This window comes from Camelus ferus, chromosome 2, assembly GCF_009834535.1.
Source record: "Camelus ferus isolate YT-003-E chromosome 2, BCGSAC_Cfer_1.0, whole genome shotgun sequence".
Lineage (NCBI taxonomy): Eukaryota > Metazoa > Chordata > Mammalia > Artiodactyla > Camelidae > Camelus > Camelus ferus.
The window spans coordinates 36,499,606-36,523,582 of NC_045697.1; the positions used below are offsets into that span (position 1 = coordinate 36,499,606).

Consider the following 23,977-nt stretch of genomic DNA (forward strand, 5'->3'; position numbering starts at 1 on the left):
CTAAAAATAGCAGGGGACTCATCCCTTTAATTTTCAGGCAGACTGGGAACTTCAAAAACCATAAACCAAGTAAACCTCTTGTTTCATCTGAAAGTGAATGGAAGCAGTCCTTAAACAAAATGACTGTTGGAAAAAAACATGACATCCATTTGGCTTCGACTAGAAATTAGGTCCCCGTATGAGGTCTGGTTTCAAGATCAGGTTTCAAAACTCTCCTGCACCTTCCTCTCTCCTGCTTGGATGGGAGACACCTGCTATCTCACTAGGTCTTGAAGATGGGATTTGGGGCTCTGAGTTTTACAAGACAAGTCAAACAGTGTTGACGTGATGTAGTCCAGAGAGTACACTTAGAAACATTCAAGTGTGCAGCCTTCCCACACAGCTCCCTCCTGGAGCAGTGGACATGCCCTGGCTGGGCCTCACCTTGGGAGAGTTGCTCCTGTCCCCTGGCTCTGGGGACCGGCTGCCGTTGCTGTTCCAGCTGGCTTCCTGAAAGATGTCAGGACTCTGCTGCCGAACCTGGCGGGACACGACGAGGTGAACGCGCCTTTCACTGGCCTGCGTGATAAGACGCCGGCGTTAGCCACTCTGAGCTCCCATCCACAGCATCCAGCACCATGGGCTCACCAACATGTGGGTTTGGTTTTACTTTTTTTTTTTTTGGTGGTGGGGGGAGGTGATTTCTGGTATTTTCCATGGCTGTGCCCATTTTGTAATTTGGCAAGAACTTGAGAGGTATTTCCGTTATCCTTAAATCAGGTCATAAATATCACTTTGGAAGGTTTGACTCACTCAACAGTCTTTGAAAAGACACTGTCCGACATTGCCATTTTTAATGAACGGCTCCATCGTACACAAGCCATGGATGAAGGGCTTTCCAGCTAGAACAGAGTGTGCAGGGTAAGGTAGTAGCCCCATCCAAACCCCAGACCAAAGGGCAACAGCGAAGGAGAAGAAAGGGAGTTCTTGGCAGCAATACAACCACTGCAGGAAGAGAAATCCTGCTTCTGACAGTTTCAAACATCTGGCATCAGAAATCTAAGGATGATGGCAGGTTATATAACACGGCTTGATTAAAGACCTTTGCCTTGATCCTTTTTTATGTGACCAGCACTAATTCTGATGACTAGTCCTCTCTGCTATGTACCCTGCCACTTGGACAGAGCTTTCCCAAATAGCAAATGTGCTGTTTATTAGGGAGGTTCATTCCATACTGTAAATTTACTGATTGGCTTTCTGCCACAGATGAGTTTCACTTGTGTCTGAGAGTGTGGGTCACTATTCCAAACCTGCTGACTCCTGAGGTTCCAGATCTGCAGACCAGATAGACTAGACTTGGGACGTGGGAAACATGATACATAACAAGGCTCTCTGATGGCCCAGGATGAACTAGCTCACTGACCTCCACATCACTGTAGGAAAAGCTGACCGTGCATGAGGCATTGCTAGATTTGCTTAGAAACCAGAAAGATTAGGTGTGGGGACAAGGAAGGCACAGAAGAGAGAAATAAGTTCTGGGGGTTCCCCTCGACATCCCATCTCCTGACCACTCAGCATCAGAGCACAGATGGACGTCTGCCTTTACAGGCATGGTCGTCAGACCATGGACAAGTCAGGTCATGAAAGGAGGCCATGGACAGCCCATGCTCTTCTCCATGAGCTCAGACAATGGGAGAGGAGATATTTACTCCCTGTCTCTCTGCGTCTTCTTTCCCACAGCACAGAACTCACTCTCATTCTCTTCTTTTAAAACCTTAAGCAATTAGAACCCCACCAATGAAATCAGATCCCCACAGTTGTCCAGCCCCAGCTTTCATGACTTTACATCCTTATATGAATAAACATCTTTTCTCTGCTGGTCATCAGTTGGGTGGTTGTAAATTAGATGAAGTTTTAAAACTGGCTGCTAAAGTGCATCCTGGGTAATATATTTAGAGGGAACCTTGATTTGCAAAGACACATGCTCCCCAATGTTCATAGCAGCACTGACAATAGCCAAGACATGGAAACAACCTAAATGTACACTGACAAATGACAGGATAAAGAAGTTGTGGTATATTTATACAATGGAATACTACTCAACCATAAAAAGTAATAAAATAATGCCATTTGCAGCAACATGGATGAACCTGGAGAATGTCATTCTAAGTGAAGCCAGAAAGAAAAAGAAAAATATCATATGACATCACTTATATGTGGAATCTCAAAAAAAGACAAACTTATTTACAAAACAGAAACAGACTCAGACATAGAGGACAGATTTATGGTTACGGGGGAAGGAGTTGGGAAGGGATAAATTGGGAGCTCAAGATTTGCAGATACTAACTAATATATAAAAAATAGATAAACAACAAGTTTATACTGTATAGGACAGAGAAATATATTCAATATCTTGTAGTAACTTATGGTGAAAAAGAATATGAAAACAAACGTATGTATGTTCCTATATGACTGAAGTATTGTGCTGTACACCAGAAATTGACACAACATTGTAAACTGACTATACTTCAATTAAAAAAAAAGAAGAAAAAATGTCTATTGTAAACATTATGGTAGATGGTGGCCCAGGAGAGTTGATTCATTTCACCTGAGTTTAAAAAATCCTACCAAACAGGACCCCCAAAGAAAGTTTAAGTCCTTCATTCACTCTCTCCTTCGCATGAAGCCTTCTGCTCACCCGTCAGTACTCACATCCCTTCCTGTTAGTTTGCCTATCCTGAATTCCCTGGTGTTTCTCATCATATATGAAGCCTGTGTCAGAACGAAAATAACAAGCCCAGGGCACAAGAATGAAGTGAGCTGACATGAAGAAGTATTGGATTAGCCAACTAAACACAATTCTTGGAAGAGTATTTTGTAATAACTGTCTCTTTATACCGTAAGCCTCCCTTATCCAAATGAGGTTATCTCTGGGAACCTTCTAAAGCAAAAATTACTTAAAGATAAGAAGCAGCGAACATTCAAGTCAAAACTTCAACTGCTGAGCCCAGATCTGCTCCTTATCTTCAGGGAAACTCCGATGTTGTGAACAATCTCAGTGGTGGGTTTGTGTCGGTCTGCGTGTTGTACTGCGTTCATCTTGGCCCAGCAACAGCCGCTGGCCTAAGCGCCTCGTAAGAATTGAGAAAACCTGAGACTTACATAGTGAATTGACTTGCTAGGCAAAATCCCAAATGCCAAGGAGCAGTCTGGAAGAGCTGTTTAATTCACATTTTCCAGTGTGAATTTCTCACTGGATTTTCAAATGCCAACTCTGGCAGAAATAACACGCTAATAAATAACCCCGGTATCAATTTACTTGGAAATAAATTCCCTGCAAGGCTGGATCCCCCGCTCTGACTGCCACCTTATAAATTGCTCTCAGGGAGACTCTGTTTGATGCTCTTTCTTTCCTAGTGTTTGAAGTTGAAGGTGGAAAATGGGCTGCGGTGTTTGTCCTGGCTCTAACTCTCAGAAGCAGCTGGATTCAGTGTCGAGAAACAGCTCTTAGCACCGGATAGACTTTCTTTCCACCAGTGTGAATCTGGTGTGAATGTGGAGTGAGTGTGAGAAGGGGGTGGGGGTCACAAAGACTGAATGAAGGATAGAGTGGCAGGAACTTGTTTATTTCATTCCCACGTCATCTGTGCCAGGAAGACGGGGGTGGCGGATAACAAGCACTCAAAGGAAGGGCACGCTACGCAACGCAGATCACATAGCCTCTCTTGCGTCTCTTGAGATGTAGCAATTTTGGCAAAGGATGGTTTAACAATTGTTCCCATCTCAAGTACCAGATTTGAGGTTTCCCCTTCTTTTCAAACATTCTAAATTTTGACCTAGACACATTCTGTATCTAGTGGTTACAAGTTGCATAGCCTAATTGCTGCACCGTATTCTTACTCTTCTAAGAGCCAAAGCATTAACTCCCTTGTCTCCATTCTGATGGCCTCCGAGTTCTCCCGTGTGGACTTAGCAGCCTTCTCCATCCACACACATTCGGTCCCCAGGGCTGACGGGTACCTTCCCCAGGCCAGCCTTGGGAACATGTCTCTTGCCCTCACGGAGGCTGTCCTACTTCAGGGACAGGAAGAAGCAGGTGCCAGGAAAGAGAAAAGGGTAACAATACATGAGGGGTTCCCTGAGGTGAGATCAATTACTTCTAGCTGCAAAAATAGGAAACATCTAATATTCAGAGAAAACCAGAGGGTTAAAACTAAGTAAGATTTCTCATGGAAAGGCTTGGTTTTGTTTTGTTTAATGACTTTTTCTCTGCTCTTTTGAGATTTGACTCAAAACTGCCACTGATGTGCACATGATGGGAGTAAACAGATGTCTAGAGGGAACCAGAGTCTAACAGCCTCATTTATACGTAGCCCACTTGAAAATCATAAAATCCCATCTCTTACAGCTGGAATGAGTCAGAGTGCTGCAAGCATCTTTTTCCATCATGTTTAGCTTGGAAATGACTCTTTTCTCTACAAAATCTACTCTGGTTGATAAGAACTGCTTATGTTGTCAGGAGGCAACATAGACCAGAAACTTCACAGAAAAAAGAGATGGAAATAAAAAGATGCCACCGCACAGTGGGTCAGGAGAGGCATTTTGCAGAGCTGTACCTTGGAACAGAGAGGGATCTTTGTACTGACCCAGCGTTGCACAGTCCACATGGTGGCTAATTAGCCAGTAATAACTAGGGCAGAGCGAGAGTTGACAGCGTGCCTGTACTTCACGGTGTGAACCTCACCTAGCCAAAGGCTCCACCTATTCATTTGTAATGAGGACTGGAATTAAAGCAAACGCATTCAAGCATTTGCTGCTTTTGAATTATATGCACGCACATGCTTACATACAACGTTTCGTAAATTGCAACTCATGTGGGTTCAGTCATTGTGTTACTTATATTAGCTTCATAAAATGTCAAGTTAAAAAGAGTCACCACACGGACCCCAATCAACGCCGCAAATGGAAACTCCAACCTGATTGCCAGGCATCGAGATCGTGCTGCTCAGAGCAGGCAGATCATGTACATAGCACCCTTTATAACACGGTATAGGCCCACATGACTGGGTGGCCCTCTTGTTACAGAGATAAGTAAGAGCTGTAGTTGGATTTATAATAATATAAGCTGTTGACAGAGTATGTCTCTACTTAGTGTTCCAGCATTAACATCAGAGGTCTTATCCTATATAGCACATGGAACTGTATTCAATTTCTTGTAATAACATATAATGGAAAAGAATCTGAAAAGAAAATATATATGTGTTATGTATAACTGAATCGCTTTGCTTGTACACCTGAAACTAACATTATAAATCAACTACACTTCATTAAAATTTTTTAACAATTAAAAGAAAAAAAAAATCAGATGTCTTAATGACCATTTCTTTAAAAAAAAAAAAATTCCCCTGCATCTGCATTCCCCACTGGTTTCTTTTCTAAGGATCCCAGCATGAGACAGCCTGGCTTTAACCAATTTTCAATGTATACTTGTGGGGATGGTTCTTCCTGCAATTTTGGGGTTGCCCCACTTTGGCTTCCCTTCCAGCAATGGCTCCAATATCATTCTCAGTTCACCCATCTGTACTCACAAAGCCCCGGGGAACCATGGAGCATGGGCTCCACACTAGCTCAGAAGTCACAGACAAGACGTCAGACATCATCTACTCCAACATTTCCCCTGTAGCGCATGCTTCAATTCCCCTACAAAATCCTTGCCATTTGTCACCCAGCTCATGCTTCAGTGCCTCTAATGACAGTAACCTCACTGTGTCCCAAGGCAGTGCAGGCCATTTTTAGACAGCACTAATTAGAAAGTTTGTCCTTAGGTGGAGGTGAACTTTGCCATTCTCTTGCTTGCCCATTGGTTCTAGTCACACCCTCTAGGGCAACTTCAAGTCAATTTCCATGCGACAGAGCTATTTGAAGATAACTCTCACTGCCCTCCCCTAGCTCTTCTCCTTTCCAGGTCAAATCATCCTGGTTTCTTCAATATTTAATATGTTTTCAAGTCACTTCAAAAACATAATGAACTCGCTCTAACAAAGTTAGTAGTGTGTGTGTATGAGAATTAGACCCAGAAGAAGACTCCTGGTCTGGACCAGTAGGGTAGGGACTTTTTTTTTTTTTTGATGGACCAGCTGCACCCTAGACCTCATTGGTGGAGTTCCCATTTTGCCATTTCACATATTTCACATGTGCACAGGGGTGGTCTCTGTGTCCTGCGGAGCCAAGAACTCCATAGATGTCTGTCCTCACTAGTACTGATTAATCAAAAGATGACATGAGGTTCTCAAGACCTGCTGCCAAACACAGCACAGCCGTGCTTCCTAGCGCTGAGACCACGTGCGGCACACAGAGCCCGCATGGCAATCCTGACAACAGGAAGCATCAGAACAGGGTGACCGACTGACACGCTAGAAAAATGACAAGGTCATCGACCAGTCCTGTTGACCTAGCAACATACCGCAGAGCGAGGTATAGTAACGAAGCCCTTGCCTAACGCTCCCTCTCAGGGAACAAGAGAACTTTTGAGAAACAGAGAGACCTCTCACTGAGCAATAAGTTGGGAGCTCCAGAATGATGACTCCCGAGTGAGTTAACAGTGCACTCTGAGTTGACGGTCCCTATGAAATGAGCTTGGTGAAAGCAAATCTGGTGTCTGTCAATTTGTTCACCATTGAGACGTTAGAGCCTGACATGCATAGAGCCTGGCACATTTTGAAAAGTAATCGTGAGTATCTTCTGCTGGAGAGGCAACAGCTACTTCAGTGAGCTATGGGGCAACCAGAGTCTGGCCAAGGAAAAAGAAATTAAGGAGGCTTTAAGCAAAAGTGTTGAATAGGACCTCAGGATTTGATGAGGGTAGGGAGATTTGAGACAGCAATTTGATCTATTTTTCCCACTAGACTTTAGCTCATATTTATCCTTTGTTCCCAGAAGCATATCTTTTAAGAGCTAAGAAATTAACGATGACAGTCTGACTTATACGAGGTCATACAGATGTCAGTGACAAGGTCAAAAAGAGAATTTAGTTCTTGAGTCAGCAGAATGACCCAAGCCTTCAGATATCTCTTCTTTTATGGTATCTGGAAGTTACGCTGATTAATTCTGTTTCATGGTAAAACAAAACAAAACAAAATCATGTGTGTGGGGGACATGCGATTTGGGGAACGGTAGTGAAGTTTCAGGATTCCCCTGATATTTGCAGCACTGCTGTGTAGGAGATTGGCTCATAAAATTCTGAGTTGAAAAGCTGAACAGTTTTGCAAGTCATGCTTTAATCACGATTGCATGGAATTTGGAGCTCTGCATAAAAATCATGTGGACTTTAAGAATTCAGGTCAAGAAGAATGTTTTAAAATCTGTGTACTGCTTAGTCCTACGTGCATTAAATTTACTCCCATGCTATGCTATGAAATTTTGTTTAAATAGGAATTTGATTTTATATTAGCTATGCTAATCTATTAAAAAAAATACACACACATACACACACACAGAACTATCAGGTATTACTTCATTGGCAGTTCTTCCTGGCTCCAGGGCACGAAAGTTCTGCCACAGGACTCATGAGCTGGAATCACGTATTTACAACAAATACAGGTAACGTGAGTTGTCCTTTATTTAATCTCTGGCTCTGTCTAAAGACCTATCACATTCTTTTGAAAAGTTTGAAGAACCTGGTTGTCAGTTGTTCTTTGGTGAAATAGCTTCTCATTTAAATATGAATTTATGTAAGGACAAGAATCACACATGCCGGTACTAATGAAAACCCATCTTATCACATCCTCCACAAATGGCTCTGAATTATTTCAATTTCTGTATCAAGTCTGGGAAGTCGGCTAAGGAAAAAAGGCACAACAGAGATCCTCACATTTGAAACCCACCATTACTTCCTGCATTTATTCACTGTATATATTTGAACTCCTAAATACAAAGTCACTGATTTGGAATGGCAGACAGATGAGAACATCTCAAAATCGACATAACTCTCAGCAGAAATCATTCTCAGATTAAATATTGGGTAGCTATATGCTGAACCTCCCATTTCTGGGATGTTGAGATGTCTTTCTCCCCCTTTAGGGTCTCAATTCTTTAGTCCGTATTTCTTGGTTCTATTATTTTCAGTATGACACCAGACAGTTCCACAAAGCTGTCTTTTTCATAGTCATTCTAGTCACGGCACTCAAAAAACTTAAACTGACAGCAGAGAAAAATAAAGTAGTACTAAGTTGCTAAATAAGGCAAAATTGCCCCATATTTGAAGCTTCTGTCTCCTTAGGGTTTCTCTTACATCTTGGGTCACACTCCTCTAACCCTGGGGTCTGACACTTAGAGCTGCTGCTGAGTAAGTCGAGGTTAAGGCCTCACAGATGTAATGATGGTCAAATTTAAAACAGTTGTGGCTTCTCTGTAACAACTTTTCCCTGAAATAATGTAGGAAAAAAACCAGAATGTGCAGTACTGTGGGAGAAACCATGACCAAAAGGACATGTTGTCTGGGAATTCCTTTGTAAGGCAAGTGTGATTCATGGAGTGGATGCACAAGGCCAACGCAGCCAAGGATTGGTTGGAAATTTGAGTCTCAACCTTTGAAGGGAATTTAATTTAATCCCTCCAGCCTGGTGTGTGTTATGAGTATCTCATAAATAAAATCCAAGCTTGAGATTGCTTCACTGAGTTTGCCCAGCATTCTACCTTTTCCATTTCTTTATCTTTGAAAAATTTTTGGTGGGGAGGTAATTAGGTTTATTTATCTAGTTAATGGCAGTACTGGGGATTGAACCCAGGACCTCATGCAGGCTAAGCATGTGCTCTACCACTGAACTATATCCTTCCCCCTCCATTTCTTTTCCAACTAGCTCTGCCCAAGCTTTTTTTCTCCCACCTCATCTTCCCCTACCTATAAAGCACATTGGCTTTGTTTGGTAAGCAGAAAAATCTTTTAGGAAATCCCACTATTAGGCAAGATTTTATTTCATCAATTAACTTTCTCAGGGAAAAAATTTTTTCCTCTTCTGTTACTAATCTACAAAAGCAGAATGCCATAGGTCATCAAAATTTTTCCCAGTGACACAAATAAGGGAGTTTTTCTTTTTCCTATTGCAAAGGATAGTTGGCAGGTTTTCTCTAGAACGTGAGCTGCACTGATTGACCTACAGAGGGAGTTGACAAATGGAACACAGGAAAAAAAAATGATGGTCATCTAAGAGTCCGGTTTTTAAAGAGAAAAAAAATCATGCTTAGAGTGCAGTTTCTTCATGAAGAAAAAACCCAAGGACTCTCCCTTTCCCATGAGTTGTTTTCATAAACACTGTCTATTTCCTGTTCTCACTCCTTGGCACACAGGCTAGAACCACCTGCTCAGCGCTGACTCGACTGTATTTGGGAGAGATGGGAACGTATTCCAAGCTCTACGAGGCCAGGACTGTGTCAGTCTTGTTCACCACAGTGCTACACACCTCTGGGCACTTAGAAGGTGCTCAGCCAGTAATAACTGAACACATTCAAGGAGGCGAAAAATAGAGATTCTACCTTGGGGACGGATAGTGTAGATGTGAATTTGGTGTTCGTTCTTTGGTAAATGGTTTGACAAAAGGATGCCTATGAGATGGAATTAATGTGTAAATTGTATATAATCACACATTTTTATAATGTGACTACACTTATTCATGCAAATCTTTGAGTGTCTATTTCTGCCAGGCATTTCTCTAAGTGCTGAGATATAATACTCTATGGTAATAAACTATACTAGACTGCCAGGTAGTAACAAGATAATTTGCTGGTAGAAAATAAAGATTAGAGGATATGGAGCTGAGGGTGGGGAATGCTACTTTAAGTGGAATCATCAGGGAAGGCCTCTCTGAGGAGGTGACATTTGAAGAGAGAACTGAATGAAGTACAGGAGTTACACAGATATTTGGCAGAGTCTTCCAATCAAAGGGACACCAAGAAGATCAGTCTTGACTTGAGGAAGTTCTTAGAGTGTTTGAAGAACAGCAAGAAGGCAGTGTGACTGAGCCTGGTTAAGCCAGGAGCAGGATGCCAGAAATTCTTCCCTTCATTTAAGAGATGAGGTTGGAGGGAGAACTCAAGATCAGACTGGTACAGCTCTGCAGGCCACGGTAAGGATTTGGAATTTTAACCTGTGTGTCTTGGGAAGCATCAGAGGGCGGACCGCAAGAGAATGATAGGGTGAGACTGACTTTGTAAAGTGGTCATTCTAACTGCTGTGTGGAGAGCAGAGGTGGGGGACCAAGTTTGGAAGCAAAGAGGCCGGTTAAGAGGTTCCTGCGGTGGCCCAGACCAAAGCTGATGGTGGCCTGGCTGATGGAAGCCATGGAGATGGTGAGAGATGGACTGCAGGGAGGGGATGTGGAAAGGAGTCAAGGCTCTTTTTGGTGCAAGCAACTAGGTAAATGGTGGCATCATTTCTACAGATGTGCAAAGACTGATGGAAGAGCAGGTCTGGTTAGGCATGGGGGCGGGAGAAGCCAAGGGTTGACTTTTGGGTATTAAATTTGAGATGCCTTTTAGACATCCATGTGGAGATACCAAGTGGGCAGTTGAATATGAAAGTGTGGCGTTCAGAGGAGAAGCTGAGCCAGGAATATGAATTCGGGAATAGATGGCAGACACTCCAGAAGGGGAATGCCTCTTGTAACTCTGGTTTTGCTCTCCTCCTGCTTCTCAGGGCATCGCCACAGCCCTGCAGGGAAGATGGATGTCCATTAGGTTGAGAATCACCTTGGAACTTAGACACCACCCAAAGCCTCAGCTCAGGGGCCAAAGCACCACGTGTGCTTCCTATCCTGGCAGAGAGAGGAAGCAGGGCAAGTCCCCTGCGCCCTCTGCCTCAGGCTTTCCACACCTAAAGGGACAATAATTTCATACACTACTTGGTTCTCCTCAAAAAAGAGGGCTAAGATACTACACACAATAGTGAAAAGAGCTGCCAACACCGGGAAGAAGTCCATGACGAGAACACAACGATAGGGAGATTAGTTTGCACTTAGATCGTCAAGTCCTTGAGGGCAGCCTCTGACTTCTGACTGTCATCCTTTGTGGGACTTGGCACAAGATCCAGTCAACTACTGCTGCTGACTCTTTCTCTTCTTGAGGTATTAACTCTTTAGTCATTAAGTGGGAGCTGACATGACATGTTGGGTAATTACAAATGCATCTTAAGACAAGGCCTCTAAACTCACCTCTCTCTTATCAGCTCTCCACTGCCTCTAGAAAGATCTTTCCAGAAAATTATATCACTTCCTTTCTTAAACCCTTCCAACGACACCTCATGGCCTTGGGGATAAAGTGTGAGCTCCCTAGCGTGGCTCTTAATGTCCACATGATCTGGCCCTTGCTGACCACCCCGCTTTATCTCTCGCTGTTTTTTACATGAACACCACATGAACTCCAGGTATTAACCACTTCCCTAACTGGCTTTTGGGGAAACATTCTTTTGGGTTGTTTCTCCTTAGAATGACCCTCCCTGCCTCGTCCACTTAGAGAACTTCTGCGGATTCCTTGAAGCCCCAGTTTAAGATTTTCCTCCTCTGTGAATAATTTTTAACCCCATCCAAGCAAAAAAAAAAATCTCTCCTTTGTCTGCACCAGCACTGTACTTAATTTCTCCATTATATACTATCACACCACACAGCAGTCATTTAGAAAAAATCTACCTCCTCTACTAGAGCATAGGCTTCTTTGGGAGGGCAGCCTAAGAGATCATCACCTCCCAGTTCTCAGCACCTCACCCAGGACTAGGCAAGTGGCAAAAGTACAACACATTTTGGCTAAGTGAAGTGGATAAATGGGTGAAAGTATGAGTCCAAAACAAAGCCTGTCCCTTTTAGAATAAAGCTGGCAGCTCAGTGAACATTAGAAAAACTCATGGTGACCCAGCAAGAATCAACAAGACGCACGCTGGTGCTTGGGAGCACCACTCCAGTCAGGAGATTGAATGAGTCTGAACTAATCTCAGGCAATCATGAACCCTACCTTGACTGAGTAATAATAATTTTGTATGCCTCTCTTACTGGGGGGGGAGGTGCTTCCTTGGGTTCATATTTGAGATCGCATGGGTTCTCCAAAGGGGCTGGACTTAGCCATGGAGACAGGGCTCAGCCTTAGCCAATCCTATGGCAGTCTCTTGTCCACAGGATCCCTGGAGGGCACGTGGCACAGCTTCTTATGGGAGTTAGTACAACTGGATGTCTTAGATGTGTCCAGAATGTATCGGCGTGACCCCTGGGTCTGCAACTATCAGACCGTGCACAGGGATGACACAACTCGGTGTCCTTGAGTGACTTTAACCAGATGAGGTTGCAACCCATAGCCCAGTGGGTTTACCGGCAGTCAGAATGGACAACTGGCAACATCAAGGGAATGGCCATGACCCTGAGACACATCACTTGCTCAAGTCATGTTCTTACCTGGCCCTTCACTCCTGACTCCTCGAAAGGGAGGCACTGTATGTCACATGGGGTAGGAATTGGGGTAGGTAGGTCAGGGTGATGAGCGTTCCCACCCACGCTGCCAGTTTCTGACTGGGGTCTTGGAATGACCCACCTGAATCAGATGAGCTGCGCTTTCTGGGCTGCCGTACCGAAGGTCATGTCCGTTGATGGCTAACACGCGGTCGTTCTCCTCCAGCTGGCCGTGTCGGTCTGCCACCCCACCATCCAGCACGTTGAAAATAAACACCCCAGGCTCATCCACCTTGCGCACCAGTTTTATTCCAAGCTGCTCGTCAGGGCTGCTTTTGTTAAGAATCACGTGGAAACTGTCCCCCTGGGGTCCATAGGTGTCCAGGGGCTGTCCGTCGGTCCTGGTCCGGAACTTCTGCTCCCGCAGCACGGTCAGCCGCAGCACCTGGCAGGGCTGCCGCAGGAGGCGCAGGGCGTAGTTGTGAGGCACGTTGCTGATGTCCATCCCATTGACCTGGGCGGAGGGGAGCTCAGAATCAGGAGTGACCACGCCATCAGCTCCAACCCTTCCTAAGAGGCCCCGCCACAGAATCACCGGGGCCCTCCCTTAAGGGCCACTCTGCTCTATCACCTTATCCTCCACCCAAATGTCCAAATATCCCCATCTTCCAACAGGACTTCTGACCCTGCTTGCCTCGAGTGTTACCTGCACACATTCCAAGTCTCCGTAGATGCCATCCTTGTTCAGCCTTGTCCCACACGTGCTCTCAAATTTATTTACACAGTCCTAACCCTCATTTCTGTTGCTTGCTAAACTTATTTTTCAGTTGAAGGGGGAGGAAAAGGAAGAAAAAGTGGGAAAAGGCCAAAGAAGAAAGAAAATTGCCCACTGAGCTCAAATGGTCACATTAAACTGCTGTTCAAATCAAACTCAGTTGACATTTTCTTTCCAAAAATCTCCCAATGAATTTTTCTCCCTGGGTCACCCGTACTGGAACTTCCAGGCCCCACTACTCAGTGTGTGTGTGTGTGTGTGTGTGTATGTGTGAATATATTTGTGTGTTGGAAAGTGTGTGTGTGTGTGTGTGTGAGAGTATGTCAAGTCTCAAGATGGTCGCCTACAAGATCTTTTGCCCATGTTCTCAATAAAACAACAACAAAAAATCTCTGCACAGTTCCAGACAAACTGATATGAATGGAAGTGTCTAGGCTTTTTTAGTAAAAGGCTGGATCACTTTATTAAGCTCCTTAAATGTCCTCCAACTTGGCCCTCTCATTTGCGCCTCACTGATGATCTGCAGACTGCTGCATGGGGCGTTCTGGTTTTAATTACCCAGGCCCAGCCTGAAGGCTTCAGCCCCTCGAGGTGGTCACTGCTCAGAAAGAAAACAATTTCACAGCAGCGCTGCACTCTGCGTTTAAGGAAGGAGGCCCCAACAGAAGAGAAACAACCTTCTTGAATTTCTATGGTTTGGTAAGATTTCTTGTACGTGCAGCCAACAGTTAGAACAGTCTTGGAGTGAGACTTTCATGAGCCTTCCTGCAGCCATTGCCAGTCCTCTGCTGCATCCACAGGGATGGATGGAGGCTCCCGTGTGCACAGACAAGGCTCACTGCCTTTGTCCAAGCCCAGGTGAGCTCAAGGACCTTGCTCTGTTCTGTCACCTTAACTTGTGTCTGGTTTCCCCCATCGTACCCAGGCCAAGAGAAAGTCAAGGTCACCTTCTAAGTAGTCTTGGCAGTTCATTTGCCTGCAAGTGCCAGTTGAAGGCCACAAGAATCAATATCTATTATTATGCAACCCTCCCAGGCAGCATAGTTTCCACAGAACTGGGAGGAAGCCATGCGGAGAGTCGCTGATTGCACAGCTCACTGTCCCTCGAGGATGATGGGCCCTGCCTCGTACTCCACCTCCGAGGCCAGTGGGAATATCAGTGTCTCTACAATAACTGCTTTAAATTCTTGCTCCTCTTATTCCAAAGAATAAGAATTTCTTTGCCAGAGAAACAGCTCATGGTGTGTCAAGAGCTGGCCCCTCAGCAACCCAGAAGGGATGGGATGAAACTGTCATCCGAGTATCAGACAGGAAATTAGACCAAGGGAGGGATTTCTTATCACTTTTGGCTCATGTTGGACTTCTGTCTGATAAACAACTCTTCCTTCATCCTTTCTTGTCTTCTGAAAATCCCTCCCCAATATCCTTCCCCTCAACCAAGCCTCAGAGGACAGTCATGCCCAAGGCATTCTGTTCCAACACCTGCCTCCCCTGGAGGGTCTGTGGGTTGGCAGAATAACTTAGGGATTTTTTTTCCTTGACGGGCCATTAAGCTATAGAAAATTTACTTTAGAGGAGTAAGTGAATGTGAGCGATTAGATAAAATACAAAATGTTTTGGTAATTTGCTCTAAAAACAATTTAAGGAGATACATACTCTAGTTTTATGTTTCTGCTACTTAAAGTAGGAGAAAGGGGTAGGAGGAGAGAAAGGGGAGGTAGAGAAAGGGGAGGACAAGTTAGGAGAAGGAAGAGGAAGGAGGGGAAGACAGACAAAATGATACAGAGAAAGAAATATTCATGCACAGGGAGAATGAGAAAGACAGAAGGACAAAGACTGATCTCAAATTACAAATCTCATATGAAGTCATATCAACACAATAACTATGAGAAGTGACGGCTCCACATACGTGTTAGTGTTTTATCCACCCATCCATCCACCCATCTGTCCATCCACTGATCCAATTATTTGCTCACAGGTCATTTTGATTAAGCCCCCCTGATGGCTCCACAGCCATGGTCTCTACCTTCAGGATGATGTCTCCTGGCAGCAGCCGGCCATCTCTGGCGACGGCCCCATCACGATAAATGTGCTGAATAATGATATGGACCAGCGGGGTTTCACTGCCTCCCACAAGCCTAATAGAGAGGCTTTCACTGGGATCTGCTCGATTGATCTTGATGCTGGTAATTTCACCATCTGGAATTAGGTGATACAACCTTGGAAAGACTAAAATGGACAAAGACAGTGTTTATTTAAGACACCCACCCAACCGACATTTCCAACCACTCTTCCTCTTGCCAAACTTTGGTTCCAGCCAAACTAAACTATTCATCGTTCGCTGTACATGTTTTCCATCTTCCTGCCTCCGTGCCAGCAGAAGTTTCTCTGCCTGGAATGTTTTCCATTCTAGGCCTGAGCCCAATTTTTCCCTTAAGGCCTGCATGAAATGATCCCTTCCAATTACACTCTACCCTGATCCCTCTCCCCTGCTCTCTAAATATCCCATTTCCCATAAAGCTTTCTATTTCCCATGGCACCCTGCCTTCTGTGCTCATTCTTATTCATGCCCATTTCCTATACCCCCTATTTGACTCTAAGATCCTTGAGGACACAATTTCTGGCTATTCCGTAGTTCTATGCCCAGATCTCTACACGGGAAACTTCAGTCGGTTTATTGAGTGAGGAGGGATGAATGAACGAATGGTCAATTGGGGATGGATCACAGTTTGATCACTTACTCGTCAGGGGGCAAAACAGAACAAACCTGTTCTGCTCTCTCAGATCATTTTGAAGACTTCCTCCTGGAAGGCCCTGCTTTTCAAGCTTAAGGAATCACCAGTCCCCTCTACCCGACCCTGCTGTCAGTAAAGGGAAATCCAACGGCCTGGCTCACAATGAAGCAAAGAGGCCCAGTTCCAGTTGGTGGCATCAAGAGATTTGTCCCTAGTCTGCCTGAATCGCTGAATTCAGAGCCAAGAGGAGGTCCAGAGATGGAGGTTGGTGTTTTCCAACTTGACCTTTTCACTGAGGATTCTTCTTTCCCTGTGACATCTCTCACAGGTCCCCCTGGGCCCCCACCTGGAAGAGCTTCTCTAGTTGTGTAGTTTGCTAGTGACCATCAAAACTTTATGTTACAAGTGAGGAGGTGTGAGCTTGGAGAGGGGAAGTGACAGGACCGGCTGTAGGTGGCAGTTTGGTGGCCCTGAGAGCCAGGTCAGAACCTGGGGCTCCTGATGACCTGCCCTCCTGTCACCTCCCTCAGATTCCCCCAGAGCCAGGGGTTCACAGCTGGCTACAGTCCCACAGGAGACTTGCTCCATAGACCTAAAAGCCAGCAGCACCAACTGGCACCGTTCTCCACCTCGATTCGAATAGCAGCACACAGACGGGCACCTGTCGAAGCCGGCAACACTACACCCGGTGTGGTGGGAGCTGTAGCTCCTCCCCAGTTGCTCAAAGCTTGAGTTTGGATGCCGAGGGCAGAGATGCTTTTGTCTCCTGTAGCTGATGACAGCTGCCTTCGCCCTAAGACCCTCCCTTAATTATGTCATCTGGAAAGATCAAAACTGCAGGTCTGGTTCTACATAAAACATTCTTTGTGGTTGTTTTCAAAACCCATGACAGTCCATTTTCCCTAATGAACTATGAGCTCATTAACAAGTACTCAACTCTCCAAGAACAATACAGAAAGAATGAAGATCATTTCTAAGTATTGTGGATCATGATAAACAAAGCAATTTAGCGACCAGAGGAAGCCTGAGAGGTTGCAAATGTGGGTCTTTAACCCCCACTGGGATTTAATTTAATGTAAGCAATTGGGCTTTGCTGCACGTCTGTGGGCAGCAGTCTTAATCTGTCAGTTCCTGGTGCTAACAGTACTTGGGTGATCGAGTTCAATTAATGTTTAAACTACGTTGATTACATTAAGTGGGCTCTACCCACAAGCATTTGTTGGAACAGGTCTGGTGACAAGGGAATGGAAGTTCTTTAAAAAATCATTTTGAGCAAAGAAAGATTTGGAAAGAATCAGCAAAGCTGCTGATTTTCTCTCTCTCCTCCCCCTCCCTTTCTAGTCTTTCTCCCAACCGATTTACAAAAACCATGCTCCCAAATCTAAACCACTCAAGGACGGCTGAATTGACAGTCTGAAAGGTCACACCCGGTCACACTTGGAAATGATGTTAATTAGAGTCACACCAACAAAACCCTAGGGACCTTGAAGAGTTAAAGTCATTTTTAAACTGCCAAACTGGTGCTGGTCTGGAAAGAAACAGCTGTTCAATATTGTGTCCTTACCTAAGGACTAAAAGATGTAATATTATCAGTTATGAAATGTTTATTATATGCTGGCCATTGAGCTAAGCAATTTGCATGCATTTTTTTGTTTGTTTAGTCCTCACAACAACCTTTTGAACTAGATTATTATTATTCCTGTTTTTTTCGATGATGAAATACTAACACTTAGAGAAGTCCAGTAACACGGCCAAGACAAACAGCTGATACAGTGAAGCCAGGCTCTTCACTGATATGAGAAGAATGGGTAAACCATGCCATAAGAGTTCACCAGACTAAACCACAGGTTACTGGAGCAATGAGACCCTAGGGCCATTTTGAAAATTTGTTGCCTCACAAATCCTGTGAAGACATCACTACATTAACGTCTCACCCCATTGTGGAGTAATAGCTTCCTGGAGCGCCTGAGCAAATCTGTTTTCTCCCACTCGAAGCCCACTGCACAGAGAACACGGCTGCCATCTTTGTCTTCCTGAAGCATAGATGTGATCCTGCTCCAACTCTATGCAAAAGCTTCCAGGTGTGCTCACTGTCCCAAGTCAAGACTCCTAAATGGGATCCAGGATCCTTCTAATCTGGCCTTAACCTCATCTCTCATTACTTTCCAACACACAGTCAAGATCCCAATGCCCATCCAGGTCATAAACCACTCCTTAAACATGGATTACACTGTCCCTCTTGGAAGTGGTGCTCCTCTCCCTATGGCTCCCATTGCTGTTGGTTTATATCTCATTCTTCATGGTCTTTTATTTTCTTTCAGTCTTCAATAAACCCCTTGAAGCCAGGAACTGGATTTTGTAACCTATACAAAGTACAGAGCCTAAATATATAAACAGTTCATACAACTCAATATCAACAAAAAAAAACTTGATTAAAAAATGGGCAGAAGACATGAATAGACATTTTTCCAAAGAAGATATACAGATGGCCAACAGGCACATGAAAAGATGCTCAACATTGCTAACCACCTCACATATGTCAGAGTGGCTATCATCCAAGTCTTCAGATAACAAATGCTGGCAAGGATGTAGAGAAAAGGAAACCCTTGTACACTGTTGGTGGGAATGTAAATTGGTGCAGCCGCTATAGAACACAGTATGACGGTTGCTCAAATAACTAAAAACAGAACTACCATATGATCCAGCAATTCCATTCCTGAGTGTATATCCGAAGAAAATGAAGACATTAATCTGAAAAGATACATGCACCCCAATGTTCATAGCAGCATTATTTACCAAGACAGCAAAGATATGGGAGTAACCTAAAGTGTCCATCAACAGATGAATGGATAAACATGATGTGGTCTGTATATACAGTGGAGGACTCCTTAGCCATAAGAAAAGGATGGAATTCTGCCATTTGACCTGGAGGGTATTGTGCTTAGTGAAATAAGTCAGACAGAAAAAGACAAATACTGTGTGTTATCACTTATATGTGGGATCTAAAATATAAAAACAAAACAGACAAATTCACAGGTATAGAGATCAAACTAGTGGTTACCAGTGGGGAGAGGCAAAGGGGGAGGGACACGATATGGGAAGGAGATTAACAGGTACAAACTATTATGTATAAAACAAATAAGACATAAGGGAACAGCACAGGGAACATAGCCAATATTTTATAATAACTTTAAATGGAGTATAATCTATAAAAATATTGAGTCACTATGGTAATATGGTAATTCAACTATACTCTAATAAAAAAAGTACAGAGCCTGGGCCAATGCTTTACACACAGTAGTCTCTTAAAAGTTTCTGCAAAAAAACATGCTAATCGAACTTATTTAAGGTGGAGAAAATTTTATATAAAATGAAATTAAAGAGCCTTTAATAAGAAGTGGAGACCAGCAGAAAGGAAGTTATAATCCTTTTATTCATTGCAGAAACATTCAGAGAAGACTATTACGTGCCAGGTACGTGCTTGGCCTTGGGAACACAAAGGCTCAGATAAGGAACCCCTGCCCTCACTGGTACAGTTACAATGAAAGGTGGCATTGCTATAATAGAGATACAGGTGCTTCGAGAACGCAAAGGAAAGCGGTCTGAGGGAGTCCGGGAGGGCTTCCAGGAGGAGGCAAAGCCGATGCTGAGCCTGGAAGGAGGAATTAGGATGCCAGCTGAAGAGGAATGAGAGCACATTTTGGACAACATGGAGGTGAGAGAAAGACACAGTATTTACAGGACCACAGTAAGTTCAGAGTAGTTAGAGGATGTAGTGTGTGTGTGCAGAGTGGGAGGAGATATATACGTAAGAAGGGGCCTTAAAGGACTGCTCAAAGTTCTCTAAGGGCATGATAAGGACAGTGGTTTGGAATTTATCCCCTAATCTCAAAGGAGTGGAGGGCATTTAATCCAGTGGGTAGACGAGTGGGCTCTGGAACCAGAGGACCCAAGTTAAAATCCTAGGTCTGCCATCTTCCAGCTGGGTGACTTCGGGCTAGTAACCCAGCCTCTCTGGGTCTCAGTTTCTTCTTCTGTAAGATGAGAATCATGATCCCTATTCCCTTAGCGTTGTGATGTCTAAATGACTTTGAGTGCTACCTGGTACCCAGGAAAGCTCCAAAAAATTTTAAGCTATTAATGTGACTGCTCTAAAGTTCTCAGATAAGATTAAAAAAAGGACAGGACAGTATTTCCTCAGCTCCATTTATGTTGGGGAAACATACAGGATCTAAGATCCGATAACTTCCTTTGCACACATTACCTGGATTCCAAGTTTAGGAAGACAATCTGGGGCAAACTAAGTAACCTCCCAGTGCCTCAGTTTCCTCATCTGTAAAACAGGGATAATAAGAGTAGCTACCTCATAAGGTTGTTGTGAGGATTAAATGAGTTAATGCATGGAAAACAGAACCGCACATCACATGTAGTCCTAACAAGAATACTTGCATAGCATTTACTACATGCCAGAACTACTGTTCTAAATGCTTTCAACTATAATTATTATTCTTTATATGCATTAAGCTAGCATCTGAAGGTGAGGCTTCCAAAACCTTTTCCCTCAACCTGTGTAAAAAAAGAACAATAATTTCTGCTTTTAGTTACTTATGCAAGAAGTAGGCTAACTAAGGTAAAAAAATATGTATGCCCTTGGGAAGAGAGATGTCATAGAAAGAGGGTGGTGGTCCAGTTGTCATGACCCCTGAAGTCATTCCAGAAGCCCAGCCTTGCAGAGAAGCTCACGTACCATCAGGGACAGTGATGTTTTCAGAATTTTCTCTGCCCTGGTCGGCTTGATTGGTCACTGTACTTCCACTCTTTGTCCGTCGAAGAACACTCAGCGCTCGATTTATTTTTTTAAAAGATCTGCTTCTGATGGTGGATCGCTCAAAGGGCCGTGCTGAGGACAAGAGAGAAGAGAGGAAGGGTGGCTACACATCCACGAAAGTCCTCTCTCAAGTCCACGGCTGGTAAGACACGCACGGTAATAACGGGAACAGGGGTTACCTCTAGGCGGTGGGGTGATAGAATTTGCTAATCTGTATTTTCTCAGTTTTCTACAACGAAATATGGAGGCCTCAGTTTAAAATCTGCTTTTCTTTGCTTCCTGGGCTGGATGGAATGTAGCAGCACTTCTCCGAGCCACATAGATGGGAAGGTACGGCCACCACTGGAGGGATGAGTCATTGGCTCTAACTCCCACCCCTTTCACCAAGTCAGATTACACACATTTTTAATCACCCGAGGTCCTCGTGGTTTCATTTCACTTTGGAGAATTGGATGCTGGGTTGCTGCCAAAACTACCAGAACGATTTCCCCTTAAAAAAACATTTCTAGAACTTTCCACTGTGACTGTTCTACAGAGGGCAATCCCAAGACAAAAGGAGCCCATTCCCGGACAAGCACTCCCTTGACTCACCCCTCACTCGGTTGCTCCGGCCAGAGTCCAGTGGGCTGCTTGCTGGCTGCCCGTCCTCCGCTGTGAACACGTAGGCAGGGTTGTCCAGGCCGGGCTCGTCCGTCATTAAGGAGACGGTGGCAGCCGCAGAAACCTCCGGGGAGAGAGCTGCTGCCGTGAGGCTGGCACAGCCGTCTGGACAGCCATCCTGGGAGCGCCTCTTCCTGTCTTTGGTCAGGCCGTAGTGGGAGGCACCTTTACAGCTGGAACAAAACCAGCGGGAGGTCAGAGAAGGCCTGGGCTCTGAGCAGGGTTGGCTGTGCTCTCCAAGGACACGTGCTTGCAACCCTTGGAAACTGATTTGCTGGCTCCTGTAGCCCCTCATTTCACATGGATGTAACTAAGGATACACTTGCTGACCAAATGAATGAATGATTTGAGAACACGATTGTTAAAAGATGCCTATTGCCTTCTCTTAAAGCGCACTCTACCCTGGCCCCTGGAATGCAAATTATGAGAATGGTCACGGGGGTCTACAGGGCAGGGGCTTGAGACTGGCAGTCTTCAACTATTTGGATGTGGCAATTCCTTCTTGCTGTTGTTTGTTTTGACCACAATAGCCCTTAGTCACACTAAGTCCCTTCTTTTGGGTTTAGTTCCCAAACCACTGAACATAAACACAGAGCTCCTCCCAGATTCCATATTTAACTGTCCATGGAAACAGAATCGCCCTCACTACAAACCACAGGAGTTTGCTCAGTGTCACTACTCTCCAGAGGCAGGCCTGCTGCCTTCTGTTCTCTACCTCTGGGCTGGTCTCTGAGTGTCCGGGACCAGGGCTGGGGGCACTAAAAATATTCATGTCTTCTAATATTGGGAGAGTAAAACCACAGTCATGGTCTTTTTAAAAAAAAAATTGTCTCTATCCATTCACCATCCATGTTAAAGAGCAGACCTCAGGGCCAGGAGGCCAAGGTTTGATCTAGGCCCATGTTTTGCTGAGAGTGCACTTCCATTGCCACTGGGCAAGTAGTCTCAGGCTCAGGTCTTGATCAGAAAATGCAGCTGATTTACCCTCATTGCACTGTGGTGAGGAAGTAGCCACAGAGACGGACCCCAGCTTCCCAATTGTGAAGGCAGAAATCTTATGGGTGAGGCCCTTTAAGAAGTGGCCATTTAGATAAAAATAATTATAAATTAGCATACCCTTGATATAAATTTATTACAGAAAACCTCATATGTTTGAGCTATTTTAAATAACCCTTTGAGAGCCGATATGGAGTGATGCTTACAGATAGAATCCAACAGCCATCGGCAGTGGAAGTGCACATGGCATGATATACAGCCTACAGGACCACAGAGCTGGTGGGCAGAGGGCCTATTGTCTGGACAAGATCCTTGCTCTGAAATTTACCTAGCTGTGTGATCTGGAACCATTTTGTTAACCTGGTTAAATTTTCTTATCTGCACATACATCTTGGGTTGCTGTGAGGTCCGGTTGACATTAAATCTTGCCAAGGGTTTAGTACCCTGCAAGATATATAGTAAGTTCTCAACAGACTGTAGCTACGTCCATAATTCTAAGATGCCTGTTTTTTCACACGTTAACATGGCTGAGATTAGGATGCATAGGTGATTGGTGGGGGGGGGGGGGTCCTAGAGTTCAGCTGCCAAGCTGCAGTCATGACACAGATGCTGTTGAGTATGGCAAACACAGTCACAGGTGTCCATCACACCACTTCCACTGAGTTGTGTCCACTCTTGGTACTATGCCACTGAGTTTGCCGTTAAATGTCTTAGAAAATATTACATGACAACTCAGCAATGAAATGAAAAGTTACTGCATATATAGAAAGTCTCAAAAACAGCAGTGGCAGGTACATTTGATAGCAATGAAGCAAATTTTCATCATTAGAAGGAGGCCAGCAATTTCCTATATTCTTGCAGGGAGCCAAGCAAATGCTTTATTTGCTTAGAAAGAAAGACACCCCCAAGGAGATGAAAAGTGGTGTCACATTTTGTTACTGAGATCATCCAAAAGAATTGGCTTGTTTCATGCCAAACAACACAACTAGAGGGCAGGAGAGGTCACCAAATTTGTCTGAATGGATTTCAAAGCTGACGTGGCCAATCCATGCATCGCGGGGATAGCTTTGAAGGAGTTTGGGGATGATTTAACCAGTGGCAGTTTTTAAAATTTTCTTTTCTTGTCGGTACATGAAACTTGATGCAATCAATGGCATCTTAGATTTGATGAAATGTGGTTTTAATATAGTAGAAAAGGACTCTGATTATATAATCCTACATCCTTATCTTATAGAAGATGAAACAGCTTTTAGTGCCTGTCTTTCCTTCACTGAAAGAGTGCAAGCTCCCTGCTTGAGTTGGTGAGGTTTTACTGTTCTGATTAGCTACATTGGCTTCAAATTGTTCTGCTTAAAAATAGCAAAGCAGTTGATATGAGAAACTCAAAAATTGGAAGAAACATTGTGTGATGGAAAAAATACAAGCCAGCATGCATTTGAACGGCTCCAAAGTCATAAATACACGAGTGGAACACTTCTCTGTAAGCCAGCGGTATCTGGTTAGCAGTCCACGGGAAGGAAGTTCCTAGACGATTTAGTTGGACTAGACACAGTCTTTCTTTTCTTGGGGCAGCAATGCC

The 23,977-nt window shown here is 44.3% G+C and overlaps 1 protein-coding gene across 8 annotated transcripts in view; it reads right to left on the minus strand.

The window, feature by feature from the left end:
- LNX1 (ligand of numb-protein X 1) overlaps nt 1-23,977 on the minus strand; it is a 167,578-nt gene that overhangs the window by 15,864 nt on the left and 127,737 nt on the right. For 6 of the 8 annotated variants that reach the window (XM_032497408.1, XM_006194037.3, XM_014567107.2 and 3 more), the window contains 5 exons: nt 21,334-21,575; nt 20,662-20,814; nt 15,206-15,408; nt 12,547-12,918; nt 424-558 (listed from right to left, as the gene is read on the minus strand). In XM_032497408.1, the coding sequence (XP_032353299.1) occupies nt 424-558; nt 12,547-12,918; nt 15,206-15,408; nt 20,662-20,814; nt 21,334-21,575 (1,105 nt within the window). The remainder of the gene's footprint in view (nt 1-423; nt 559-12,546; nt 12,919-15,205; nt 15,409-20,661; nt 20,815-21,333; nt 21,576-23,977) is intronic. The other 2 variants (XM_014567108.2, XM_014567109.2) reach the window with 2 other exon arrangements.